General features: G+C 41.4%; 1 protein-coding gene across 1 annotated transcript in view; it reads right to left on the reverse strand.

Moving 5' to 3' along the window:
- The window catches only part of GSG1L (GSG1-like), a 51,330-nt gene that overhangs the window by 20,926 nt on the left and 4,844 nt on the right, over window positions 1-25,560 (reverse strand). Inside the window, exon 2 of the mRNA XM_009995494.1 lies at window positions 13,925-13,972. Coding sequence (XP_009993796.1) covers window positions 13,925-13,972 — 48 coding nt within the window. The remainder of the gene's footprint in view (window positions 1-13,924; window positions 13,973-25,560) is intronic.

The following is a 25,560-nucleotide window of genomic DNA, read 5'->3' on the forward strand; positions in this document are numbered from 1 at the left end:
ACAGATCTCTGCCACTGGGATTGTGTATGAACACTGCCAGAATACCTGTGGGGTGGAGCCAGTTATTTATAACATACTGCTTTGAAGGGCTGCAGGTACAAAATTTGAGCTGCCTTCTGTTTTCTCAACCCCTAGGTACAATCCTCAGGTGAAGGGCAGAGTCTGACCCATGTGTTCTGCAGGGCTCTGGGGTCGTGCACAGGTAAGTGGCTCTGCCACCTTTGGTAGTGGCTGGCTGAGACCTATTCTTCCCCAGTAGATGTTACATTTGGAAATTTCATCAAAAACCCTCTAGCAGGATCTGCTGAGTCCTTTAAAGTCACCAAGCCATGGGGAAAATGTGAGAGGATTGTAACAGATGATAATATTGAGTTCCTGCCAGATTTCCAATCACTGCTTCAGCATGGGAATAGGCTTGAATTCTTCAGTACATTTGCTAACCTGATTGCTAGAGAATTCACCTGGAAACAATGAGCAGTGATGGAAAATTTCAGCCTAAGCATTTGAAACATGCAAAGTTAAGCATCTGATGACAATGGCTTATATTAGAAAATGTTAGCTGTAACCATAGAGACTGCTACAGGCTTCACTTACATTAATATATTCTCTCCTCATTGTAAGAACATATGTGTGATAAAGCCTAGAGTTGAGCTGATCGAACCAGAGATGCACTCTCACTTTTACCAAATCTTTGAGTGTTCTCCTAGTGATGAGGATGATCCCAGCTCACATTATGTCTGGGAATTTGTCCTTTTCTAATTGCAACAAATTAATATGTGATGCTAGTTGTTGGTACCTTCTCTGACCTTTTACGTTTTTAAACAATACAGCAGAGGTAGCAATAAATAAACCTTAAATTTCTCACAATGACTTTATGTTTAATATTGCATCTATCAACAACAAACAGCTGTTTCTCTCACTCCCATTACTCAGTTTGGTATCAAGGCAACTGGCACACTCTTGCAAAAAGAAACAGGAGTGAGACACTTAGTGTCTTGGTTGTTCTGAGTTGCAACAGGATTAAGAAGGGATTTTGCCTCATTTTCTCATAAACAGAAGTTTCTATGACATGACAAAATGAACTGGTTTGAGTTGGGAAGAATTAGGTTATGTAAACCTGACCTGTAAATGAGGCATCCGAGAGCCCTAACTAGGGAGTTCTAATTCATGAACGTTCCAGCCCAAACTTGCAAGATTAATATACAACATATCTGCCAGGTGTTGGTTGCCTTGTTTCATCTCCTGAGGATACTCACTGCTGGTATCTACATGCAAGGGCAGTGCTGTAGTAGTGACTACAGCTGAAAACTGGTGAGGTCTCTACCTCCTTGGGTGAACAACTGGCTGAAGGGTCAGGCTCAAAGAGTTGGAGTCAATGGAGTAACATCAGGTTGGTGGACAGTCACTAGTAGTGCTCCTCAGAGCTCAGTTTTACTCCCAGTTCTCTTGAATGAGTCAATGACCGGGAGGTGAGGGCAATGTACAAAAGTTTGCTGGTGATACTAAATTAGGAGGAGACACTGAATCCCTCATGAGTAGACACGTCTTGGGAGTTCTGAATACTGGGAAGTCAACAAGGGCAAATGCTGGATTCTGCTTCTGGGACAGTGTAATCCTGGATGTAGAAGAGAAGGTGAAGGTCTTGCTGTCTCCAGCTACCTAATGGAAGGAGGTAGAGTAGACTCTTAGAGCTGAACAGGGATAGGATAAGACAAAATTTGCAACATCAGAAATTCCAAACTAAGCTGAGCAAAACTGTGCTCAAACACGGGAAGATGGGCCCAGTGAGGCTTGGGAATCTCTGTCCTTGGAGACATTAAAATCTCCACTGAACATTGCCCTGGGCAGCTGGATCTAATGGACATGGTTTCATCAGGGGCTTGAACAAAAGGCTCCAGAGGGACCTTCCACCGTAAATAAGCCTGTGATCCTTTAATTGCACAGTAGCTAGATCTAATGTGCTGGGGGAGCAGCTGGAGGGAGGAAATCAGCTGGGGTTGGAATAACTGGAGTAGAAACAGAGTTGGACCGTGGCTGTTGGTGAACAGCTCAATGGGACGTCAGTTCTACTGTCCTGTGGAATGTTTTTCCAGTGAGACACAAAGGCTCTTGAGTTTTCTATGGAAGGCACAGGCAATTCTTTCTTCATTTTGGGCCCTGTTCCTGTCTGGAAAAGACCTCTGTCTAACTCTCACATAATATTTCATGCTGTACACTGAGTATCTGCTCTGTGCCTTTTAAAAATGCATTTAATATGGGGAAGATGTCACACATGCAGTGTTCTCATAGTCCTGAATGTATCCTGTCCTGCCTGCTTTGATTTCAAATTTCATCTGAAAGAGTAACATCCAGAAAATGCAAGCTGTATCTGGATTTTGCATCTTCCTCTGCCTACCAGAAGCAGAACATTTGATTCGAGTTATTAATTCAGGAGACAGTGTCTTTCTGTCCTATGCTGATGGTGAAGTGATCTCCCACTGCTCTGCTCTCAACATGAGATTCATGAGGCAGTCACTTGGCATTACTTACTTCCACTTACAATCTCTTACAGCCTCCTTCCTGCAAAGTAGAGAGCTGCTTCTCTTGAGGAGACCTCAGTCATTCTAGGTGACAGGGAAGAAGCTCTCCAGAGGATTTTTCTCTCTCCCTATTTTCTTTGCTATCACCTTTTCTGTCTTGTTTCCCATCAGCCTTTGTCCTCTGCTCCAGAGGTTTGTCTGACTTAATTCAGCTTTTGTAAATAAATCTCTCCTTCAGAAGAGTCAGCAGTTGATTCATTCGGAGACTCCTACCTGGATGCCTGTACCTGAGGGTCTGTATTCTTGTAAGTCACTAGCTTTCTCTCATTTTTGGAGTTTGTCCTGTTTATACATTTTCCTTGCCTTTGCATCAAACTGACTGCTAGGTGTGCAGAGAAGGTGCTGTGGGCTTGGGTGCAGAGCTGAGCTGCCATGTGCCTGTTATGCCAAGGACGTTCCTTGTTAATGCAGAAAGGTTTCAGGTTCTGACCTGCCTCTTCCTTGCTGTGTGCAGCATTTGCCAGACAGTGTGTCATCCCTGCTCACCTTGTGGGAGCTGTGACATTGTGGCAGCAATGTGAGACCTCCTGGGAGAGTCTTTTACTTAAAAACATAACTAAATCAAAACTGATTTCACATACAGTCCCACACACGTTCTCACTAGCATGAGTATGTGCAAGGAGTCCATCCAGCATGCAAACACCAAGGTGCATGCATTCAGTCAGTTTTTCCAGGATTCCCTGAAATTAAAGGGGATGTCAGCTGTCGACTCCTCCTCATGTCTTCTGGGCATTTTGTAGGTTAGCAAAAAAGTGCTAGGTTTGCATGTCCCTTTTTGTCCTGGCTGGGAGCTGACACTGATCTGTCACGTCGCTGTTACACATCATGGTTTATTTGTCCTGTATCTCCCAACCTGGTGTCTGAGAAGTGACAGGTGGATGGGCACTAGGATCTTGATGACCCTAGCCATAGTACCATCAACACCTGCTGTTCTAATACACCTTATCCTGCCATTTTTTACTCTAGTTCATCTACACCAATCAGTCTTTCATGCCCTGGGCACTTGCTGACAGTGACAGACTTCTGTGTACTGTGGGCCACTTTGGATCTTTGCCCCAGATACTGTGGTGGATGTCACAGCTCTGAAGCTGAACACCACAGGCTATGAAGCTCTTCTGGGAGGTAGAGGGGTCACCATCTTCAGGGCAACCTCCTTGTGAAACAATATCTCTGGAAGTACAGGACCTGGGCTGAGCTGCTCACCTGGAGCTTGAAATGGCAAAACTGGGGCTCATTGAAAAGTTTCACATAAGACAATTACATCATAGGACTCTTACCTCAGAAGGAAATACCATCTGATCCCAAGACAGGTTGCACTCTATGTGCTCACCAGCTTAGCCCCAAATGGGAAAACAGCCCTGCTGAAAGCACATTTTTCATCTGTGCTTCTGTCATTGTCTGGAGATTTTGATTTCTCAAGATCACTCAACTAGTCAGGAAATAACTGAACGTCTTCATGTCTCTGAGCTACTGATACTTCCTCAACAATGTGCCAAGAAATAATTTTCTCTGTGGATTTCCTGGTAAAAAGCATCAGTGCCACCTCCTCATATACTTAGCCACTGAATCAGGATTGTTACATGCCAAGAAAATTCATTTTCCAGCAACCCCAAGAGAAGTGAACATACTCTTCATGGTGACTGAAAAGATAACTGTTACCCACATAGTTGCTGAAATTTTAGGAAGTCAAGTACATCATGAACCATCTGACAAGACCAGTTCCTCCCATTTCTGTCTGACAGTGGAGGGCAGCATCAACATTTTGAAAAACGATTCAGAGATACTGAGTTCAATCCTGCAGAGCTGGTGATCCTGTGAAGTGGATCTGCTGGAGACAATGTGTTAACAGAAGTATATTGCAGATAGTTCTAAATTAATGAAACAAACTGAATTTTTTTCTGACAGTGAGTTAAAGAAACTTCACCTCAGCCTGCAGAGTCTCAAGGCTCAAACGTTTTCCACAAAACTTGAATTTATTTCAAGTCAATCCTGATCACCAGGGGAGGTGCTGCAAATGAACACACCTCTCACCAAGGATCACTCCGAGTCAGGAATTTCCAGTGCTGACTTTCCTTTGAAATAGGAGCTCTGAAAAAAGTCATAGAAATTCTGCTGAGAAGAACTTGAGGCATCCTACCCACATTTCAGTGAATTCCTGATTAAGGACTCCAAAGAACAGTGTGATTTATGACTTCCAAGAGTTTTGAGCTGATTTTGACTGTTTGATGTCTAAGTTAAGAAGTATAAATGTGAAACTGGGGTAGATGCTTCTGCTGTTGTCAAAAATGATTTGGTTGGAACACATCTGGCCTTTTTCCTTTGGAGTAAGAAAAACTAAGGACCGTTCACCTGAGCAAAAATACACACCAAAACATCAAGTATTCTTTGTTCAAATCCACTGCCATTTCCTATCACAAAAAAGCAACAGTTGCTGACTTGCTGACTCCAGGTTACCTGTGAGAAGCTCTGGTTAGACTGACTTCTAGAATATCAAGGAGTTCCTGACACAGCTTCTCTGCTCTTTCCCCACAACTGCAAAGATGATTCTTAGTTGTCTTTTGTTGCATTATTAAAGCCATTCTCAGATTCATTAGCAATTTAGACTGAAATACCAAGAGCTTGGATACCATTTGAATGAGGTTATGATGCAGCATGATAGAAAAACATTTGCTGCTGTTTCTGGAACCAACAAAGTTCCATAATTTCAATTACTGGTGTGTGACAATACAGCCAAGAAACCAGCTCTAGAGAGCTGAAATGCACAGCTCTATACCTCCTACCACCTTCATTCCCATGCAATCATAGAGTTTTATGCTAAATATGTAATATTGTAAACTTGTTGGCAAATCAGAAAAGTTGATTTTTGCTGCCAGCTGAGTATGCCAACATTTTTTGATGCCAGATTGTGAGGTTCTATCTCCAGATGAAATAAGGATATTGAAATCCTCTCCTGGCTGCTTTTCTGGGCTGGTCAGATCAGGAAAATGACTGTGAAAAATCCAGTATTAGTACAGGTTCTCAAGGCAACGCTGAGGAGGTGGCCAACAGAGAAATTGCTGTTTGAATTCAAAGCATTTTTAATCCATAAACATGAGCTATTTGCTTGTAAAGGATCTCTTCAGGGAAAATCATATTGCTATTCCTGCAGGAGACTGCTGAGTCATGTTAACCATGTTATAGGCAGCATAGGCAGGAATCGTGTGCATGAAAATATTAGTCATGCCTTCTGGGTAGTGGCTTGGAAATGATTCCAGCATAGAAAGCCCCATAGCTGGATGTATTACCTGCCAAGCCATGTGACATTGCCTGCTGAGAGCCACGGTGTCCCCTGAGCACTGCCCAAGAACAATAGTCCAGAGTCTGTATTGATTTCTGAGGGCCCTTTCAGACAGAAAACTTGCTTCCTAATTGGGGTAAACTCATTCAGAGTGCCTCAGGGGGATTTTGTCCTTGAAAACACCTCCTCCCTCAGTCTCTGCTCTGCTGAAGAGGATCTATGGTTACTGCTTACCAGCCCTTCTGAGAGAGAACTGCTCTCTGAGCAGAGGAGTTCAAGTGTCTGAGCTAAGCAGCCTCATTTGAATTGTCACATACTGTCCTTGACCAAGTAATGAGACTGGACAATGGCACAGACAGCCAAAGAGATCTCAAAAAAGTTTATACTTGCCACGTTCCTCATAACTCAGTGTTGCACATCTGTTCTGAGAGTGAGAGGAATCTGTCTGAGCTAAGCTGAGACATCATCTCAAGTCAGTCCTCTGCCCATTCAACCTTGATCATCTGTCTTAGAAATTCTGATACAAGCAGGTGGAGGCTTTGAGGTTTTTTCTACATGCCACCTCATGATATAATGAAAAATCTTGATGTGCTAAGAAGGAGAGGAGCTGAGCAGTGTATGGTCCTTAATAACTATTGAGATTATCAGATCTGACTGATGTGAAATCCAGAGCACTGCCCTCAAAGGTTGAGCAGCTGAAAGACACATCAGCATCCAAACAAAGCCTTGTGCATCCATCTGACCTCCTCATTGGCATTGCAGCTAGTCCCAGACACTGATGCTGTTACTTGAGGAAGAAGGTCTTCCTGTTAGCCCATGGTTCAACATCATTGCCCCCAAGATCCCTGAACTCAGGAGCCACACAGGGAAACCACAAGAAGCTGTCACTAAACAGATGTCAGCCAAGATGGGAGGAAAAGAACCATATATGAGAACAAAACTTCTTTTGGGGTGTATAAAGCTATGGCACAGGTGTTGTTTCTTCTTTGTGCAAAAATATTTCACTGTTGTTCTTGCTCTCCATGCAGGCTGCAGCTGCCAGGGAGATGGGGGAGCTGTCACCCTTGTTCCCGTTTCCAGCAACAAGAAGTTATGGTGGCTTGCCTTTGACAGCCTCAGGTCTGTATGTCCTGCTTCATAGAATCATAGAATGGTTAAGGTTGGAAGGTACCTTAATGATCATCAGGTTCTAATCTCCCTGTTAATGAACATGACTCTTGTTCTGGAGATGAGGGGAGAGCATCTGTGTGCTAGACGGGAATGAGTCTCTCTCCTTGGTTTGTTTTATGATGATGAAACTCTGAAGTCCTCTGTAATGTGCTGTTAGACCTAAACAGAGTGTGATGGACCCACAACATACCTTCTTAGAGGCTGAAAGACTGGGGGCATGCCCTTGTCCCCCCTCCTGGGATGGGGGGCAGAGATCCCTAATGATCCTCTTCCACTTCCCTATTCTTTATCCAGATGTGATTCTCAGAAAGATACTGACCATCTGCAGCCTGTGGCACCCATCATGACCTCCCACATCAGGGAAGATCTAGTTATTCCTTTAATACTCAACAACAGAGGTAGTAGCATGACCCTGTGCACATGGGCAGCTGCAAAGCTTGAAACAGGAGCTGGTTTTTATGGTGGGGACTCTGTAGACATGGTGACTGTTTGGTTTTCTTGCACTACTGATTTTTAAGGTGTTCCATTTACCTACAGAGAATGGCACTTTCTCTGCATTTTTGGTCCTATCAGCTTTGTTTCTCCTGGTCCATTTTGTTGTTCATATGTTTCTTGACTCTGGCTGTCATGGCTCTGCTTTTCCAGACTTAGCTAGAATGTTGAAACTGACACCTGGATCTCACTTTCATCTCTCCTCTTCCCATTCAGTGCAAGAGAAAAAAAAGAGGAAAAAATATATAAATGGATGCACATTGAGAAATGTTGTGCATCTTGTTTGGGGAAACCATTAAAGTAGACCTGAAGGGCCATGTAAATCTCACACTTTCTCTTCCAGTTGCAATCTGATACTTAGTCATTTGCTTATCTCTGCTGCTCCAATACTAGGGATTACAAACCAGAAATATTGAAGTGATCAATTCAAAAAATGGTGAAAGGAATAAACATTGAGCATGCTGTTGTGGCTGGCATAGGGACTCAGCTCTGAGCAGTCAGCCCATCTGTTGGTTAATGCAATCTCATCATATCAGACCATCTGCCTGCTCCTCTTGTGCTGCAGTGTAAAAATACTGGGAGAGGTAGACCACAAAGCTATGAGAGACATTTCTCCAAAGCAAAGTAAGATTGATGATCTTAAAAGCCATCAGAGATACCTAAAACTATCTGTTATCATAAACCAACTAAGAGAGTCAAGGTAGGTAAAGGGCCATCACCCAGACAAGAGACTGGATTTTGCCAACCATGAGAGACTATATGATAACCATAATCACCAGGAGATGCTTGGGAGAAAGAAGAAATGCCAGATGTTTTGATTTTAGTTAGCTTTAGTTCTTAATTGATTTCTCTTTATTGAAAGATGAGGCGGATCTATGAGCTAAATAAAATTAATGGGTTTATTGGTTATTATTAATGGTTTTAATGGTTAAGGTTGGAAGGGACCTTAAGGATCATCAGGTTCCAACCTCTCTGCATAGGCAGGGACACCTCCCACTGGCCCAGGTTGCACAAAGTCTTATCCAACCTGCCCTCGAACACCTCCAGGGAGGGGACATCCACAGCCTCCCAAGTCAATGTGTTATCTATGACTTTTATGCTTGGTTCTGAATTTAATTCTGCTTATGGTGCTGAGCTGGCTGGGGAACATCTTTGTGCCTATATCATTCTTTTTCCTGTTATGAAAGCAATAGAGTAATATGGTGGAAATGATCATGAAAAAAACCTCCTATATGTCTTAATTAATAAATAAGAAGTAAATGGAGCTAGAATGCAGGATCTGTGGTGTTCCATCCTCAGCACTGGGCTGAGACATGAATGATGTTCAGGCCTTTTTGCTCACATTCCTCACAACACAGAGTCAATGTTCTCCATGCCTTTGGCATCACCAGCATGAAAAGCAAGGCTGTTGCTGCCTTTTAGGAATTAGGAATCTAGCTTGAAACCTGCTATTAAGTATGGCTTCATCTTTGTGTATCTAATTAGCTTTTAAAATTACCTTCAGTGATTCACAATAGATGTGTAAGAAATTACAGATGAAATGTTAGTAACACATTTTTTTCCTGCATACTTAATCATAACTCTTCTAATAGAAGGGCACAGATACTTGTCCATGTGGGTATGTAAATACACTATTGCAGATAGTTTAAGAGTGATGTAAACAGAATATGAAATGCTCAATAAGACAATGGGGACTGTTTAGGAAACTGTACAATTTTTGCAGAAGACCTTGTTACATTTCTCTTCACTAGATGCAGGTTTCTGTGTGGTCCTTCTAGAAAATCTATCCTCTTTTTTTCTTCTCAGGAACAGCTACCCAGTACACACAAAAGTTTCCTTTTCAACTTGGCTAATACAAGTTCCATTTTCTCTTTTCCAGCCTGAAATCTGTTCTGTATTGTCCTCACACAAAAAATTATTCCCTCTCTTTGACCATAACCATCAAACTCTCTATATCTTTAAATTTAATCATAACTTTTTTGAACTGGGGCTGGCAGGGGAGGGATGAGAGGTGCACAGTGTGCTGTGGGTGGGCACATCATGAATATATGTGGTGGTATGGTGACTTTTTTGTTTTGTTCTGTATTTCCTACAATGATCCTAATATTTCTTTTCATCTTCTCTTAATCTCTGCAGAGCAGTGAATTAATGTTTTCATAGAAGTGTCTGTCATCACTCCAAGAACTCTACCCTGAGGGGTGAAAGCTAATTCAGAACCCATCACTATATATGTGAAGGTAGGATTACTCTTCATGTTCACCACTTTGTGTTTATCAGCACTGAATATTATCTGCCATTTTCAGTAACTCAGTGACTGAGAGAGAAAGACTTGTGAATAGTTTAGATGCCTCTAATATATCTAGTATATTTAAAGTTTTCATGCTCCATTTGTCCTTTTTGCTGAACCTTTTTATTTCTTTTAATCAGCTCTTGCTTTTCTTACATTCCCTTTTTCACAACTTCTGCAAGGATGCTGAATGTTTCTGTGCTAGTCACAGGTAAAAGGTATCTCATATTAACATTTTGAACCAAGTTCTCCACACCACTCAGGAGTAAGTCAAGAGTTAAAAGTTTCTTAATATTCCCATGCTCATTAAGTTTTTCCAAATTTTAGACCCTGCATCATCCCAAGTGTGACATTTTTGCAGTCTACTCCTACTGGGGTTTTTTTTCTGTCCTTACATCTTCTCTGATACTGATTGAACCTTGTTACTGCAAGCCATCCCAATGGGTGATCACTAATACAATTCTGTATTTTTTATCTTAGCACAGGATCCATCCATAGAGATTGTGTTACTCATTAATTACATTACCTTGTTATTCTGATTCAGCTTTACTACCTGACATCTGCTTTTCTTTCAGTGTAATCAGTATCAAGACGTTATTGTCCCACTAATTATCTCTCTCCCATCAAATTTTTGCTGCACCTATTATGTCGGTATCCATTAAAATCAGGCATCTAGTTTCCCTCCTCATTACTTGCTGTTGTAGTGCTGGCTTAGAAGCATGTACAGGTTTGGCTCAGCTTTCTCTTTTTGCTCCTGTGTTTAGGCGGGACTTTGTTTATTTGCTGCTTCCCATGTGCTATCTTAGTTTTGCCAGCTACTTTTCAGACAATACAGAATTTTTGTTGCTTCATCTCTACAGGATGCGTCCTCATGAGCTGTGTAGAGGACATGCAGGAAGCATCTCTTACCTCTGCCAGTACAACTTCTAATTTAAGAAGTCCTCTGTAACATTTTTTTCCAGTACTTAAAGTGTGGCTGTTGTCCTATTGTCCTTTATTGATAGTGAATGGAAACTGTCCTAAGAAATATTTGTGGACACAGAAAATTGGTTTTTTTTCTTGGTTATTATCTACCATCACCAAGCTGAGTTTGCTAAGCAGATTTGGCACTAACAACCAGCAATAGCTAATAAATTCAATGTTAGGCTTGTAAGGGTTTGACAGATTGTTGGCAGCTGCCTTAAATGCAGAGAAGAGCTCTCCTAGTGTGGGTTGGAAATGCTTATTTTTACCCTACTGTGGGTCTGTTTACCCCAAATTATGCTGCCTCCTTTTAGTAGATGTCATTAGTGCCATATATGCAAAGGGTTTAATAACTGTTAAGAAATATAGTATCCAGCTACACTAGAGATCAGCACAAATGGTTTACAGGTAGGAAGCTCAGGCATAAGCTCTTACGTTTGTACAGTAAGAGTAAGAAACATTTTCATTTATAAATGCAAGGTTTATTGTAGAAATGTAGCTGGGCCCCAGCATGGATGTTTCTGTTTTACTGTGAATGTTTCAGTGATGAGCTTTTCTGTGCTAAGGAAGTTTTAAATATTATACAGAGGTTTTATACTGACTTGCTGTCAATTGGTGAGGGTCTCTAGAAGAGATTGGCTACACAACTAGATTAAGTTTGTTCTTCAGCTTCCTTTTGGCTGAAGAGGAAGATGATGTGCTCAGAAGTAGGCACAGGCTTCAACAGCCTGTATTCAGCTTAGAAGCTGGTTAGTTAGAGGGCTCATTTGGATCAGGAAAAAACAACTGAAAAGAAAACTTGAGCAAGCCTGAGTGCTCAGTTGCAGTAACAAGGAGGGGCACATGAGACATTTTAGATAATCAAAACCTCGAACAACCATCTTTTAGTCATAGTTGATGCTGACACTGTGCGGGGAAACTGCAGAAGCTGAAGTCTTGTTGTGCAGGAAAGTTTGGTCCAGGAATTCCCAGATACACAATGAACTATGAAAACCACAACATATTTCTATAACTCCACTTTTTATATGGAATGCATTTTATCCTATCTCATTTACTTAGAAGGTGAATCAAGAAGCTCTTTCAGCATTGAGTGTAACTGTGTAGTTGACAAGCCTATGACCATTAAAGTCTATGCTGAGTGAGAAGATGAAGAAATGAAAGGAGTAGGACTTTCTAAGTGGAAAAGAGAAGAAAAGAATCCAAGAAGTTGAATTCTGCAGTGAAAGTAAGTTGAATATCATTGATACACAATATTCTCTTCAAATGTTAAGAAAGTATCTCTGGACAGTACAATATGATGGTAAAAAATTCAGATTAACTATGTTGCAGTGTCCAACTTGGTCTGCAATTATATATGAGTCAGATAGTCAGCACTTTCTATCTCCAGCTGAGCATTCTCCTCTCTTCTGTCAGTATGTCTTACAGCTCTATGGCAAGAAACAGTTACAAGTTTCTTTATACCACTATACGAAAAGAACCTTCCTTCCTCAAAATGAAAATATTAAATAGTCTAGAAATATACCCTGACATCATGCAGCAACTCTAGAATTCAACTTTTAAAAAATGCTGACAGCATTTCACACAACGAAAAGAAATACTTAAAGTAAAGCACTAAATGCTGTTTTGGAAAGTGTGTGGGTGATGCAGCCAAGCATTATGCACCATAATGAACTGGTGGAGAAAATGGTTAAAGCACAAAAACATCCTGTTGCCTTCATAGCAGTCACATCAGGCTTCTTTTGACTGTCTCCTGCAGGTATCATGCAATGCCCACTAGTCCCTGTACTGGGAAAGGCAGTGAACTACCATTCCCCAGGTTGCCTTTTCAGTTCCTCTTCCATATCTGTCAATGTCCCTTGTATCTCCTCTCCCATGTCTTTTCATCAGGCTGAGGAGTCTTATTCTTGTCCTTGTGCAAAACCTCCCATAGGCCTGATTATCCTTGCTGTTGTTCTCTGAGCTGAACTCAAAAGGACAGAATGGCACACTATATTTTATATAAAGGTGATTCAGAGGGGTACAGTCCTCATGCAACAGGATACTCTCTGCCCTGTGCTCAAGGCCTTTCCTAATGCTTTCTAACAGATAGCTTGGGTTTTGACTGCTGTGAGTATTGAGCTAGTGTTTTCATAAGCACAGTTATGCCCCAAGGTCCCATTTGTGTGTGTAAGATTTAACTCAGAGCCCATTAGTGGTAGTAATCCCAGGATTTTTCTTCCCTCATGTGCATAATTTATTTACATTTACTTAAAATTAATTTCACAGAGACTCTGTTACTGTTTCTCCCACTGAAATACCCCACTGTTTTATTAATGGTAATTGCCCTCTCTTTCAATTTGTCCAGCTGATCAGCAATTCAAACTAAGAACAATTGTTCCTTCACCCCTTGCTGCCTCTCTGTCAGACCTGATGAGGGTACCATATGCCCAGAAAGGTTTTGTGATTGTCTCAAATGATCTAACAAAATATACTGCTTCTTTGTGCATACATTAATTTTCATCACCAGAGCCCATTGTTGGTGAGAAAGGCTCTGGGAGGCTCCTGCACCTCTCCAGCTGAGGGCAGGGAGCAGGGCAGGCTCAGCTGCCCAGTTTATTAATTGAGTACACTTTTTTTTTTTTTTTTTCCTGATAAGTACTATTTTGAAATATGAGTTAAATTGCTATCAAGAATCTACAACTCCAGTACCAGGTTAAAGAAAAGTTTTGCAGCCTGCCTCCTTCTGTACACTTGAATTTTTTTTCGGAGTAAATCAAACAAAAAAAGCATCTACATGATTCCCTCTCACAAAGAGGCAGTTGATACTGTGACTGCAGTTTTCTGACCATACATTTCTTTGTGTCCTGTGGAAACCATGTCCTTCCTCACTAGAGGAAGAAGGGAAATGTCCGTGTTACAATATAAATCTTTATTTTCTTGCAAAAAAAAATCAGCTGAATGAAGAGCAAATGCATCAGAGAAATGGTAGGGCTGCATGAGCTGAGTAAACTCCTGTCTTAAACCTCTGGCATTTGTTCCACCTTGGCTGTATGTAATCTGGAGGACATGTAGGTTGCTGTGTGCTTAGGTCAGAATATTTCTCCTGGCACTGAAGTACAAGAAACAATACTGATGCAGTTTATAAAATGGGAAGAAACCTTGACTGCATTGTCTTACCTTTTTCAGAAGCCGGGGCAAGGTCAATAAAACTTCGACATTTTTCACCTTTAAAAGAAAAAGGTTATTTTAAGAGACAGAAGTTGATTGGTTTTGCTCTACCTCCTCTTTCTGGAGGTGTTGTTGCAATTGCTCCCACCTGAGACTTTACAGGACCACTCTCACACAGAGAGCAGACATTTATCTGTGCCTTCTGCCTGGACCAAAAATGCTCTTCTCCCAAGGCTGGATTGTTACAGTCCCTTGATCAGGAGTTTAAAATACAGCTAGTGAAGTGTTCTCTCTGACGGCTGGGTCCCTGTGGCTTTTTGCCAAGGCCAGGAATAGTGTTGCACTCCAGATGGAGCAGCACTGGGAGGGCACAGACCTCTTTCACAAGTGCTTTCACCCTCCTCATAGTCAAGACAGCACCTGTGCCTTGCCAGGGTCTGACCCAAACTCCCAGTGCCAGGAGGCATCCTTGTGGGCACAGATGACTCCATAGATAGATATGACACATGTGACTAGGACAGACAAAACATGAAGCACAAAGCAAGCTAAGCAATTGCACAGAATTAAAAATAAGAAGTTCAATAAGCAGGCAAATGCCTTGCCATGACCATTACACAGCCCTGTGCCTCTCCCTCTGCTTTGTGGCTGCTGCATCCATTCATCATGGTAAATTAAATTTGCTCTGTTTATGACTCCACCTCTGGTTTTGCAGGCAGTCTAGAGAAGCCTATTGTTTCTGAGCAGGGTGTGTATCTGCAGGGTGGATGTATTGACCTTTCAGTTTACTTCCTCAGGCAATCAAAGAGATTATAAAACAATTCCTCTGCTTTGGGTTCATCCAAACACCAGGTGTGTGTGTTCCCTTCAGTACTGTATGTTCCAAGGTGACCAATAGCCTGCCTGCCCTGAGGAATCCAAGCCTACCCAGAGGTAATGGAGAATCCATTTTGCCCTTTAAGACTTTAATTGATGCAAAGACAGCTTCTGGAGTTTTTTTTATTAGTTTTGTTCAATTTTAATTGCACAGTCAGAAGACCAGTTTAGGAAATGTGAGCCATTAAAAAAGAATAAACAGTGAAATGCTGTAGTGATGTTGAAGTCAGTGTGTGATTTTTTTTTTTTTCTGAGTTGCAATTAATGATATGTACAAACCAATATAAAATGTTAATCTTTCTGCTGTCTTTGGTGGTGGTGTTGAAATAAATGTAAGCATTCAAATGATAGATTTGCTGAAACAAGAATCTATTATTATAATCCTATTGCCACCACATTTATTAATTTGTTTTTAGTAGTTTTTAACCAATGCTAAATATGCTAAAAAGTGTTGTGTATGTAATCTGTAGACTGTCTCTGTATATGTTGCTATAAAAGAAAAGGTTCATTTGACATGGAAATGAACATTTCACTGTCTCTGTGGCGTAGGGAAGGGCTTCTACTCTGTGAATTCAGGCACTGTTAAGGAGACAGTCAGGAAAAGGAAGTGACACCTGATTTACTAAGCATCATCTCAATTCCAAACAGGCAGTCCATATCTGAGCAGAAGGAATGGCATATGAGGAAGTTAAAAATTTTGGAACAGACAGACTGAAAGAGGTATCTGGTGGATCAGAGAAATCACAGCCTCCCAGAAGTGTTGTGTTGGTGGACTCTGCAGGTCTCTTGCTCAGTCTCCTGTTCAGAGCAGGACCATCACTAACATCTGATCAGGTCAGTTGTGCCTTTGCCCAGCCAAATCACTAAATACTTCAAGAATGATGATACTCTTTCTTTAGTGACCCGTAGGATGGAATTTTTTCCCTTCTCTGGTCCCAGGACTGCAGCACTCTAATGTTTCCTTATGCCCAAGCCTGAACATCCCTAGCTGCTCTGTCATCTCTGTACTCATTCTTCTTCTCTTTGTAGGAACTTGAGCTTCTTTTCATACACGGTTTGTGTTAGGCCTCTGACCAAGAAATCTAGAGAAATAGGTAGACTATAAAAGATACTGTGCTGTAAGTAGGAATCATATGAATCCAGAGCCTCTCAGTTTTAGTGCATGACGTGTTAGGAATGCATTGATATAAAATCAAGGGAATATAGGGAGAATGACATTTAGATTTAAACTTGATTAAGTAGATTATTAAGCAGAATTTTTCATTCTAGCCATATGAATCTGTGGTTTGGCTTTGGTTTTCTGGGGGTTTGTTTTGTGGTTTGTTTGTTGTTTTTTTTTTTTCAGATGTAAGCTATTTCTTTTATCACAGCTAACTGGAAGCTAACTGGCTAGCTCTGAGTCATCTTTCACCTCTGGTTGCAGTGAACCTACTGAAAAAATTGAACAAGTACCTGACTCTCTGGCATGTTATCCCAAGGCAGCCAAAGGGGAATGGCATTGGCTACTACAGGAACTGCACAGCCTACTCTGAGAGATGGAGATCAACAGTGCCTTTCAGGTACAGAGCCTTTCTGACAGGTGTGGGTACTGAGGAAGCTGATGGGATCATAGTGTTTGGCTGCAGGTGCCTTGCCTGCAGGACAGATGCAGAGAATGGGACTGCAGGACATTGGGAGTAATCTCCCTCAAACCAGCTTGTCCAGTACAACATATCTCCCAGGAGAGCTGGCTGTGATTGAGGCCTCCAGTCTGGAGTGTCCAGAAAACGTCCTTTTAGAGCCATAGCACAAAGAATGACTGTAGATTGGAGACAGAGAAAAGCCTGGAATGAGGGCACTTGCCTTTCAGTGGCTAATACCTAGATTGTACCTGGTTTGCTTCTGAGGGTTGTAGTAGGAACTGCACAAGCAGTTCTTGATGAAGAACACTTCCCTTCCTTGTTCTTGTTGCTGGAGCACTGGAAACCCTTCCTCCATTTTCAGTGGTAACTACTGGTGGTATTTATAGAGCACATTGATACATCAACAAGGAGACATGCATCTCACTGAGAACTGAAGATGTCAGCAGTGTTTTCACTGTTCCTCTTAGGATTTATTCTAACTTATTTTTGGGTATCTTGTATAACTGATCTCTTAAGCCCTCTTAAGTTTAATTTTAGACTTGGCAGAGTTTATCCTGCTGTGCTGCCCTTTTCCAGATGAATCTTCTCTTCATAACCAGGCTCCTGAAGAGTCTTTAGGGACTACAGAAAAGGCTGTTTAGAGGTGCAACAAGAACAGTATCTAGGATTCATCCCCCTGATAGTCCTGCCTTCATCCAGTGTGGCAGCAATTCTGACAGGGGAAAAAAGTCAAGAGGTGACCTCTCCTGCACATAATTCATATGGGAAGAAGAGGTGTAACCTGGCTTGAATGTTTTCTGCTTCCATGCAGGAGCAGTGGCCATGCACAGTGCACGTGAAGCTTTCTGGAGCTCAGCAGTGTCAGGGAGCTGCTGGAAGCTGAGGGGAGAGGACTGACCAACCATATGAACATCAGTAAGAGCAGAACACTTGGTACTGGCTTCTTCCATGGCTTCCCAAGAGTGAGGTAGAAACGTGAGCCATGCAAGCCCTTGCAAAGGCATCTCCTTATAACCAGACTGGCTCTACATGGGCTCAGTTCTGTCTCTGCTGGGCTTCCTGATAAGGGACCATGGGTCATAGGGGCCTGTAGGTCTGGGTACTAGCACCTGGAAAGTATAAATTTTGATGTATTTTTCTCTAATCCTAATTAATTGATCTAATCCTGCATATGCGTATGTGTATGTGTATTTGTAATTCACTAGAGGACTTCAAACTGAACCAGCCAAAGAGTGGGATGAGATATGTCAAGAAAGAGCAAGGTCTTGGTATGGAATATAGACTTTAGAGCCCTTTATGTATGTTCTTAGGAAATAGTGTACAGGAAGATGTGGATTTATTCTCTGTGTCAGTTCCAGGATCACAGAAAGAAAGTTATGGCAGTATAAGGAGACAATCCTTGTCTTGCTTCCAGCATGCAGCCCATGCTCCTTTTCCTTCTGCTGCTTATAGTGTAGTGGGAAGCCTTGAGCTTCCAGCCCTTCCAACTTTGGGGCACATACTTGTCATGAAAATTTTCTTATTTCTGCAGAAATCAAATCAATTCAGGAAAAAGTAGAAGGCTGTGTGAAAAGCAGGCATGATGCTGGCAGACCTGCATGCTGGAGAAAGGAAATGAGCTGGTAAGGAGTAAGTCTGCTGCAGGGTTGGGAAGGAGGCACTGCAGGACACTGCTGAGAAGCAGTGGCACATGATGGAGTGGTCACCCGCATCTCTTGTCACTTCAGATAGGCAGACCAGTCCCCCAGACACCTCCCTTTCCCTAGCATGTGGAAGTTGTGGGGCTGCTTCTTACATTTTCCACCGATGAGTCTTTAGAGTGTCACACTTTGGCCAATTGTGACTGTTGAATGTCAGCAATTGCTCCTCCTACCTTCCTCAGACAGAGTTCAGAGACATCTGTACCTCCCTAGCCTGAACAGTAAATTGGAAGCAAAAGCTAAGAAAGAGAAGTGGCTTTTCCAAATCCCCCAAATTCAATTCTGTCAGAAAATGAAGACAAACAGGTCCCATGGAGCCATCAGGTCTGCACAGTACACTGGCTCCAGGGCTGCAGGCTGGTTTTCCCATTATGCTCTGCACACCTTGTGGGCACAGGGACACTGCACTGCGGCAGAGCAGCTGTGCCCAGCTGCAGGTTCCACCTGGGTGCAGGCTGATATTCTCCTGTGGGTCTATGGAAGACACTAGGAAGCAGTTAGGGAGCTGGAAGGGCAGGTCTAGGTGCACATGGACAGTGTCTAAACTATAGCACACAGCTGTACTTCCAAGCTCAGTGTGCACACAGGAATCACTCTGGTTTTAAGCCACTGGGAGAGACGTGTATTGTTTTGTTTCTTCCATCTATTGTCTAAAGTGTGTGGTTTGTTTGCTCCTGTCTTCAGGACCCCACACTGCCCAACAGGAGTTGAATTTGGCCAAAGTATCCCTCAGTAAACTGGTAGTTTAGGCTGGAAATGGGGATAAGGGCAGAAAACACACAAGACCGAGTGTAGGATTGAAGACAACATTCTAGGTTTATAAGATGGCTGTTGCAATAGCAAGAACCAGGAGCTGAGGTCTTGTACTTATTGGTCTTACATTCCCAAGGTCTCTCTGAGCCAGTGATAAATGATTCATTAATAACCAGGACAGCAAAATATAAACAATTCTGAAAAAAATCTTAGTTTGTATGTCTTCCAGCTACATGGTTTCAAAATGTTCTAGTTAATTTGACTTAAAAGGAATCTGTTAGTTCTGGCTGAAAGAAGAATCTCTCTTATAACCCTGCTTTTCATCTTAGACAAAAAAAAAAGGGAAAGAAAAAAAAAAAGAAAAAGCTGTCTGTTTTCCCTTACTCTGCATAAAATTTTATGAGTTCAAAAGTACAGTTCTGATGGAAATTTAAATGATTAAATTAAATTTAAACAGCATTCCCATTTAGTAACACTCTGGCTTGCAGCCTGCGGAAGACAAGGTCCCCTTTTTTCCTAATAGAGCCTAAGAAATCTTTATCTCTTCAATTATATCTGGATTCATGTGATTCTGAAGAGATCCCACATCATCTACTAAGAGTAAAATCACTGTATTTGTCACAAAAAAGACAAAACCCTCAAGGGATCCCAGCCTAGACAAGGCTGAGAACTGAGTGCACCACACCTTCAGTGAAATAAAGCATTACATTAGGGAAATACAGGTTAATGAGCTCACCCAAACTGAGTTGTATCAAGGTAATTAACAATTGAAATATTCCACTTTGATTAAACTAATCCCAGGCAGAGCATTTAATTGATTTTTTTTTTTTTTTTTCTAATGAGAAATTGAGTATTAATCTGCTAAATCAACATTTTCCAGTTGACCATGTTGATTTTCCTGGAGCGATATTTTCTTCCAGAAAATAATCAAGTTCATACATAATTACACTAAAACATGTCTTGAACTATGAAAAAAATTGATTTCTCTCCCTCTGACAGCTGCCATTTGTGGCTGCTGCCCATAAACATTGCTCTTACTTAAAAGTAACAGGAGGATTTGTTCAATTTCTCATCTGAGATGACTCACAATGTTTTTCCCTTTTGTGGTGTTTTTTAAATCTGCATGCTCTACTACTGGTGTTTTTCAGCAAACTCAAACTCTTAAAACTTTCTGCCTTTGAAAGTGGAAAAGCTTAAAGCTTTCCACTTTATTTTAGACATGCATTTTTTCCTCAATTCATATATTGACAAAGAAATGGTAGTAATTTCATCAGAGGAGGATCATCCACTCTCTGGAGTTTCTTCTTGGTTTATTGGAGCTGTACAGGAGGCAGAGCAGGGAGTGTCCCAGAGCACTTGTGCTAATAGGGACTATGAGCCATGGCAACTGAGTTTTCTGCACTGAAACTCTCCCTGATGTGAGAAGTCTTGTGCAGGATCTGAAAGGAAACATCTACTCAGGCTGCTCTCAAATCATGTCTAATTGAAACACGTCCAAGTCACAAGACTCATCTGATTATCTTGGTGAGACCTGATGGATATGTACACACATCTGTCATTTGGAGAGCTGGAAAATAGTTCAGATTTCTAAAAGATTGGGAGAATCAAGGAAAAAATGGTGCTGAGAGAGGATTTCGGTGATTAGACCTGACTTCATCATACATGATATCAAATTAGACCTGACTTCATCATCTGAAAAATGTTAAATCAGACAGAGTTCTGAGTTGCTTTAAGCATTTCTAAGCATGGAATGCAAAGAGGAAGTTTTTTACCTGTTCAGCCTACAGGTGACCATCTGCCACACTGTGCGAATGGAAATATGCAAAAATTTATCAGGGCTCCAGTATCTTTGGGATTGTAAGTTCATAAGGTCTCCCCAGAAAACTGAAAGACTAGAAATTATGCTCTTCACAGATCATATAGCTGATAGATAGACCTCATTGCATGAAGTCTGGCATCCCTTCTGCAGTCTCCTGTGTGACTGCATTAGCAGTTCCATTCAGGCTGGTGATGGACAAAGATGAAAGCAGTAAGTAACCAACAAGACCCTAAATATCTGGTTGTAGAAGAAATGTGGTGCAATGGCTCTGACTATTTCCAATCATTAGCTATGGATCAGTGTGAATTCTCTTCTAACCATGTTGGTGTTTCTTTCCAGGTAATGCCCAACAAGAGTATTTGCCTTGGATCTGTGCCCTAGCTCTTGAGATACATAAGCAGGGCAGGCAGAGATGAAAGTCACTGAAAGCAAAGGAAACTTATTTTCATGGATGGGATTACTCCAGAAAATGAGAACATCAGAAGCTGATGTGTGACAAAATGGAGGGAAAGATCACTGAAAGCAAAGGAAACTTATTTTCATGGATGGGATTACTCCAGAAAATGAGAACATCAGAAGCTGATGTGTGCCAAAATGGAGGGAAAGAGAGATTTGGGGCAGAGCATTACTCTGACAGCATGGCATGTCACTGTGAACACGAGTCCTGAGGATGCAGCTTGAAACCTGTGCAATGTCTGTAGGTAAGAGGCAAAAGTGTTGCTGGAGGGCAGGGACCTTGAATGTCAGAGCCTGTACTACATCAACCTGTATTTCTTCTCCACAGTTAACACCGTAACAGTATTTCTTCCCTGGTTGGCCCAGCTATTCACTCTCAGTTCCTCTTGCCCATTGTAACTTAGGCTGCCTGTTTCAAAGTGAGCTCCTGAATCTTCTCTCACCTTCCCTATCCAGAGACGCACAGTTGCTTTTTGGGTTGAGGCATCTTGGTTTTCCAGGCAGGCACATCTGATTTGTAGTATGGAGATGGAAGATAACCTTAACCTTTCAGCCACAGACTTGTAAAGGAAGTACACTGCAAATTGAATATCCAGTTTTTGAAATCAATTTAAAAAGTTGTGCTTGCATTTCTTCTTATGAACCTTATTTCCAAGCTTGTACCTAATAATTTTGCAACAAATTGTCATAGAGTGGCTTTTGGCCAGACAATGCACAGTGAAATCAAGCTGAATGACAGTGTGATGTGGTTTTGGGTCTCTCCAAATCTAGTGAGTCTAAACATGATGGAATGGCTCTGCTTCCCAATCAATTTCTCACATTTTAAGCATGGTTTGAGTACTATTCCCCACCAAATGCAGCCAAATGCAAGGTGGAACACTGTAAAATGAATTTTGTTTGCCTGTGACCAATCTACAAGCCATGTAATTCCACAGTATTAACATCTGCTTCTTATTATTTGTTGTCTTCTGTAGTAATTTGTAAGCTAGGTCAGCAAAGATTTATATTACTTTAGTAATTTTGTTTACTAACAAGAATACTGAATAGCATTACACCAATTCCTGATTAACAGAGGATCCTGCTAGAAACAGCCCCATTCCTTTTAAGTCACCATTTTGGGAACACTCAGTAAGCCAGTTAATTCCATATAAGAAAAGTTTTAAAAATCAGGGCTGAGTCTGGTATAATTTAAAAACCATGGGAATATATAATGGTGACTGATATTCCATTCTGTATTTTTTTTCTGTAAGCCTGAATGCATCTGCTCATATTTTGCCCAGACACTGGGGTAAGCATCTCAGTTCTCTTTGAAATATGGGGCCTATGTGCTAGTCTGCCAGCACTTGGAAATTTATTCCATTTACAAGGAACTACTCAAGCTCCTCAGGTGCCTCCTTTAAGTCTACTGGATTAAATGGTTGAGGACAGACACATGCAAATAGAGGCATCACACTTCTTGCCCCTGAGGTAAAGAGCAGTTTATCAAATAAGGAGTGGCACTGCCTAGTGCCTTGCTTTAGTCCAAGTCTCAGCCTGCAGAAACTTTTTACATCCATGTTTTACATGGGAGAGATGCTCTTACAGCCAACCTGTCTAGCAGGATATCTAGTCCAAAAAATCACGTGCAGACACAAAATATTCCAATCATCCTATAAAGGCCTGAATGTCCATAATAAAGCAATCACCACCACAGAAACCACAGCTATCATGTACCACAGGAACAGAGCAAGAGTCTGTGAGGAACATGAGCAGATCCAAAGACTCTCATTTTGTTTAAATTCCTATGGCAAGGCCTGTCTGATCCTGTAAGAGAAAACTAGGGGTTTGTTAGGCAGAGTTCACAAGTGCTTTTCTGAAATAGACCCTTCCCCATATTGTACAGAAAGGCACATTTTTTTATTATTATTATCCCTGTTACCTAGCCTGAGGGAGATTTCCCTTCTGATCCCAAATTAGATCGACAGTTTAATGTTCAGTGCATGAGCAAACATACCAATGAGATACTGAGAAGCTGTAATGACATCAACAGCAGCAAAACAACCTCCTCACATACTGTCTGCACCTGTAGCCCATTTCTGACACTTAAGAGAAGGTGTAAAACCCTCCAGAAAATGTGATGCACATCAAGTCAGCAACTGGTTTTTTTTATTGGCTCCCACTGGTGACCAGTGGCAATCCTGAAGCTGAATGCCATGTAACAGGACATAGAGGTGGTGGGAGCAAGGCAGTTAAACCAAGGTGGCTGCTTTCAGGCCTTCATAAGATACCAACAAATCAACTATGCAGGACTCACTCCAAGCTTTGTCATGCCAGAAACATTCCTCTTGCCTCATATGAGTATCCATTTCAGCCAGAGGATTTCCTTTGCTCACACTGCCCTCTGTGGAGGTGAAATCCAGGGACTCACTTTTTGGGAACTTGACCTTGGGTTTTCATTTTTTTTTCTCAAAGACAAGTTCCTTAAGTCATATCCTTTTCTTGATATTTATCAATCTTTTTATATATATACATATACATATATGTATATACATATATATGTATATATATAAAAGGTACAATCACATCCCCTCTAAAGCTTCAATTTGTTACACTAAAGTTTTTCTTTTTTTGTAGGAGATTCTCTTTTCCTTAACTACCTTGGAAATCCCACTCTGCATCTATTTCACCTCCCCTTTTTCTTACCCTGGCTATGCATGATGGCACTAACAAAATGCCCTGGTGTTACCAGTGCCCTGCACTGTGGTGCTGACTCTGCCCTAGAACAACACTTCCTTTTCATCACAGCATTTTGCAGTTGACAGTCACCCCACAGTCAAATACTGTCCCACAACTTGTTTCTTATCTTTAGCTCTCAACTGATTCCTACCTGTGATCTCAGGGCTTAGTGTTTGGTGCTTTTAATTTTTTAAAATTTGTAATTATTTGAATACTCATCTTACAGCTCTCTCAGACCAGCTACATTTTTAGCTATGCAGAAAAATCTCTCCTCTGTAAAGCAAATATTCCCAGACTTTGTGTCACAGCATATGTAAGGAATGCATTTAAAGTAGGATTATTCTCTTCAAATTAGGACCTCTGTGTTAGAAATGGCAACTTCTTAGACAGATTCCTTTTTGACCAAGGAGGAAAGCACATAATCCAAGGGCTCAGTTCATCTCATATAAAGAGGAATTTAATCTTCTCCCCAAGAAGTACTCACTGCTCTCTACTGACTAATGACTGTGTTGATCAGTTCAGGCACAGAAACACACATTTGCTGAAGTCCATTAGTTTGCTGTGGGATTCACCTTGCCTTCTTTTTTTATCAATTAGGTGACATGAATTGTATTCCTAGTTCTTTTTCCTAAATCATTAATCTCAGCAATAACAGAATCAGTCCCAAAACCAAATTTGAGGACAACTAGAAGTATCTGATCTCCATTATGATAATGGATCTTTTTATGTTACTTGCCATAGCCTCCTTGTAAGACTGGTCTTTAATCAGTTTACAATCAATTTATCCCCATCATAATAATTAATATAAAGTAAAATCTGCACCACAGACTGAAGCAAAAGGTCTGCCTGCTTCACTACCTTTTCATCATCATCCAGACATTTAGGGAAGAACAAAGGGGTGAGTGTAGGGTGATTCTGGTCCTGTACTCCCCTTGTGATAACAGCAGCTGGGGGACTTCCTGGACAGAGGTTGCCCTTAAATAATCCTATTAGTAACATGAATTGATATTTCCTCCCTGGACCCATGCAATCCCCAGTTTTGGCCTTCACACCATTTCCTGTCAGGGAGCTCTGGAGGAAGGAGTATTTCTATTTGTCTGTTATGACTTATTATTCTAAAGTCACAGAAGCAGTCAATGATATTTCTTGTCTGATCTGTGTCATTCCCTGTTGTTCCCCACCAATATCACAGTTCTCTGTACAATGTGCCTTCATTTCAGTCTGAAGAGGCTCAAGCTGTTGAGCATTCCCTAGTGTGCAAGCACATCCATATCTATCACTACATTATTGCCAGTCTCTCCACTCTCTGTGGTTCTTCTGTAAAGAATTTTCAGTGGGACATTCCATCAAATGCTTTTTTTTTTTTTTTTTGTATATCCATAGAGACTGGGTCTAATACATCACCCTTGTCTAAGAAGTGATTCATCTCATTAAAAGATTTACCTTTAATGAAGCCCTACCTTTGATAAAGCCATTTGCTGCCATGTACTGAGTGCTTTCCCTGAAAACTGTCCTAAGGTTGCTGGGTCAAGTGGCCTGTCTTCTTTGAGTACAGTAACATGCAGTTTCTTCCTACTAAACCTGCATTTTCATATGCCAATTATTTCAGCATCCTCAGATGGAGATTATCCAGCCCCCCCTCTTCAGTTTCTCTGTTGCTGGAAATTTTATCATTAATATAGATCTCTACCTCCTCCTTTCCTTTTA

Source organism: Chaetura pelagica, unplaced genomic scaffold, assembly GCF_000747805.2.
Source record: "Chaetura pelagica isolate M959 unplaced genomic scaffold, ChaPel_1.0 scaffold124, whole genome shotgun sequence".
Classification (NCBI taxonomy): domain Eukaryota; kingdom Metazoa; phylum Chordata; class Aves; order Apodiformes; family Apodidae; genus Chaetura; species Chaetura pelagica.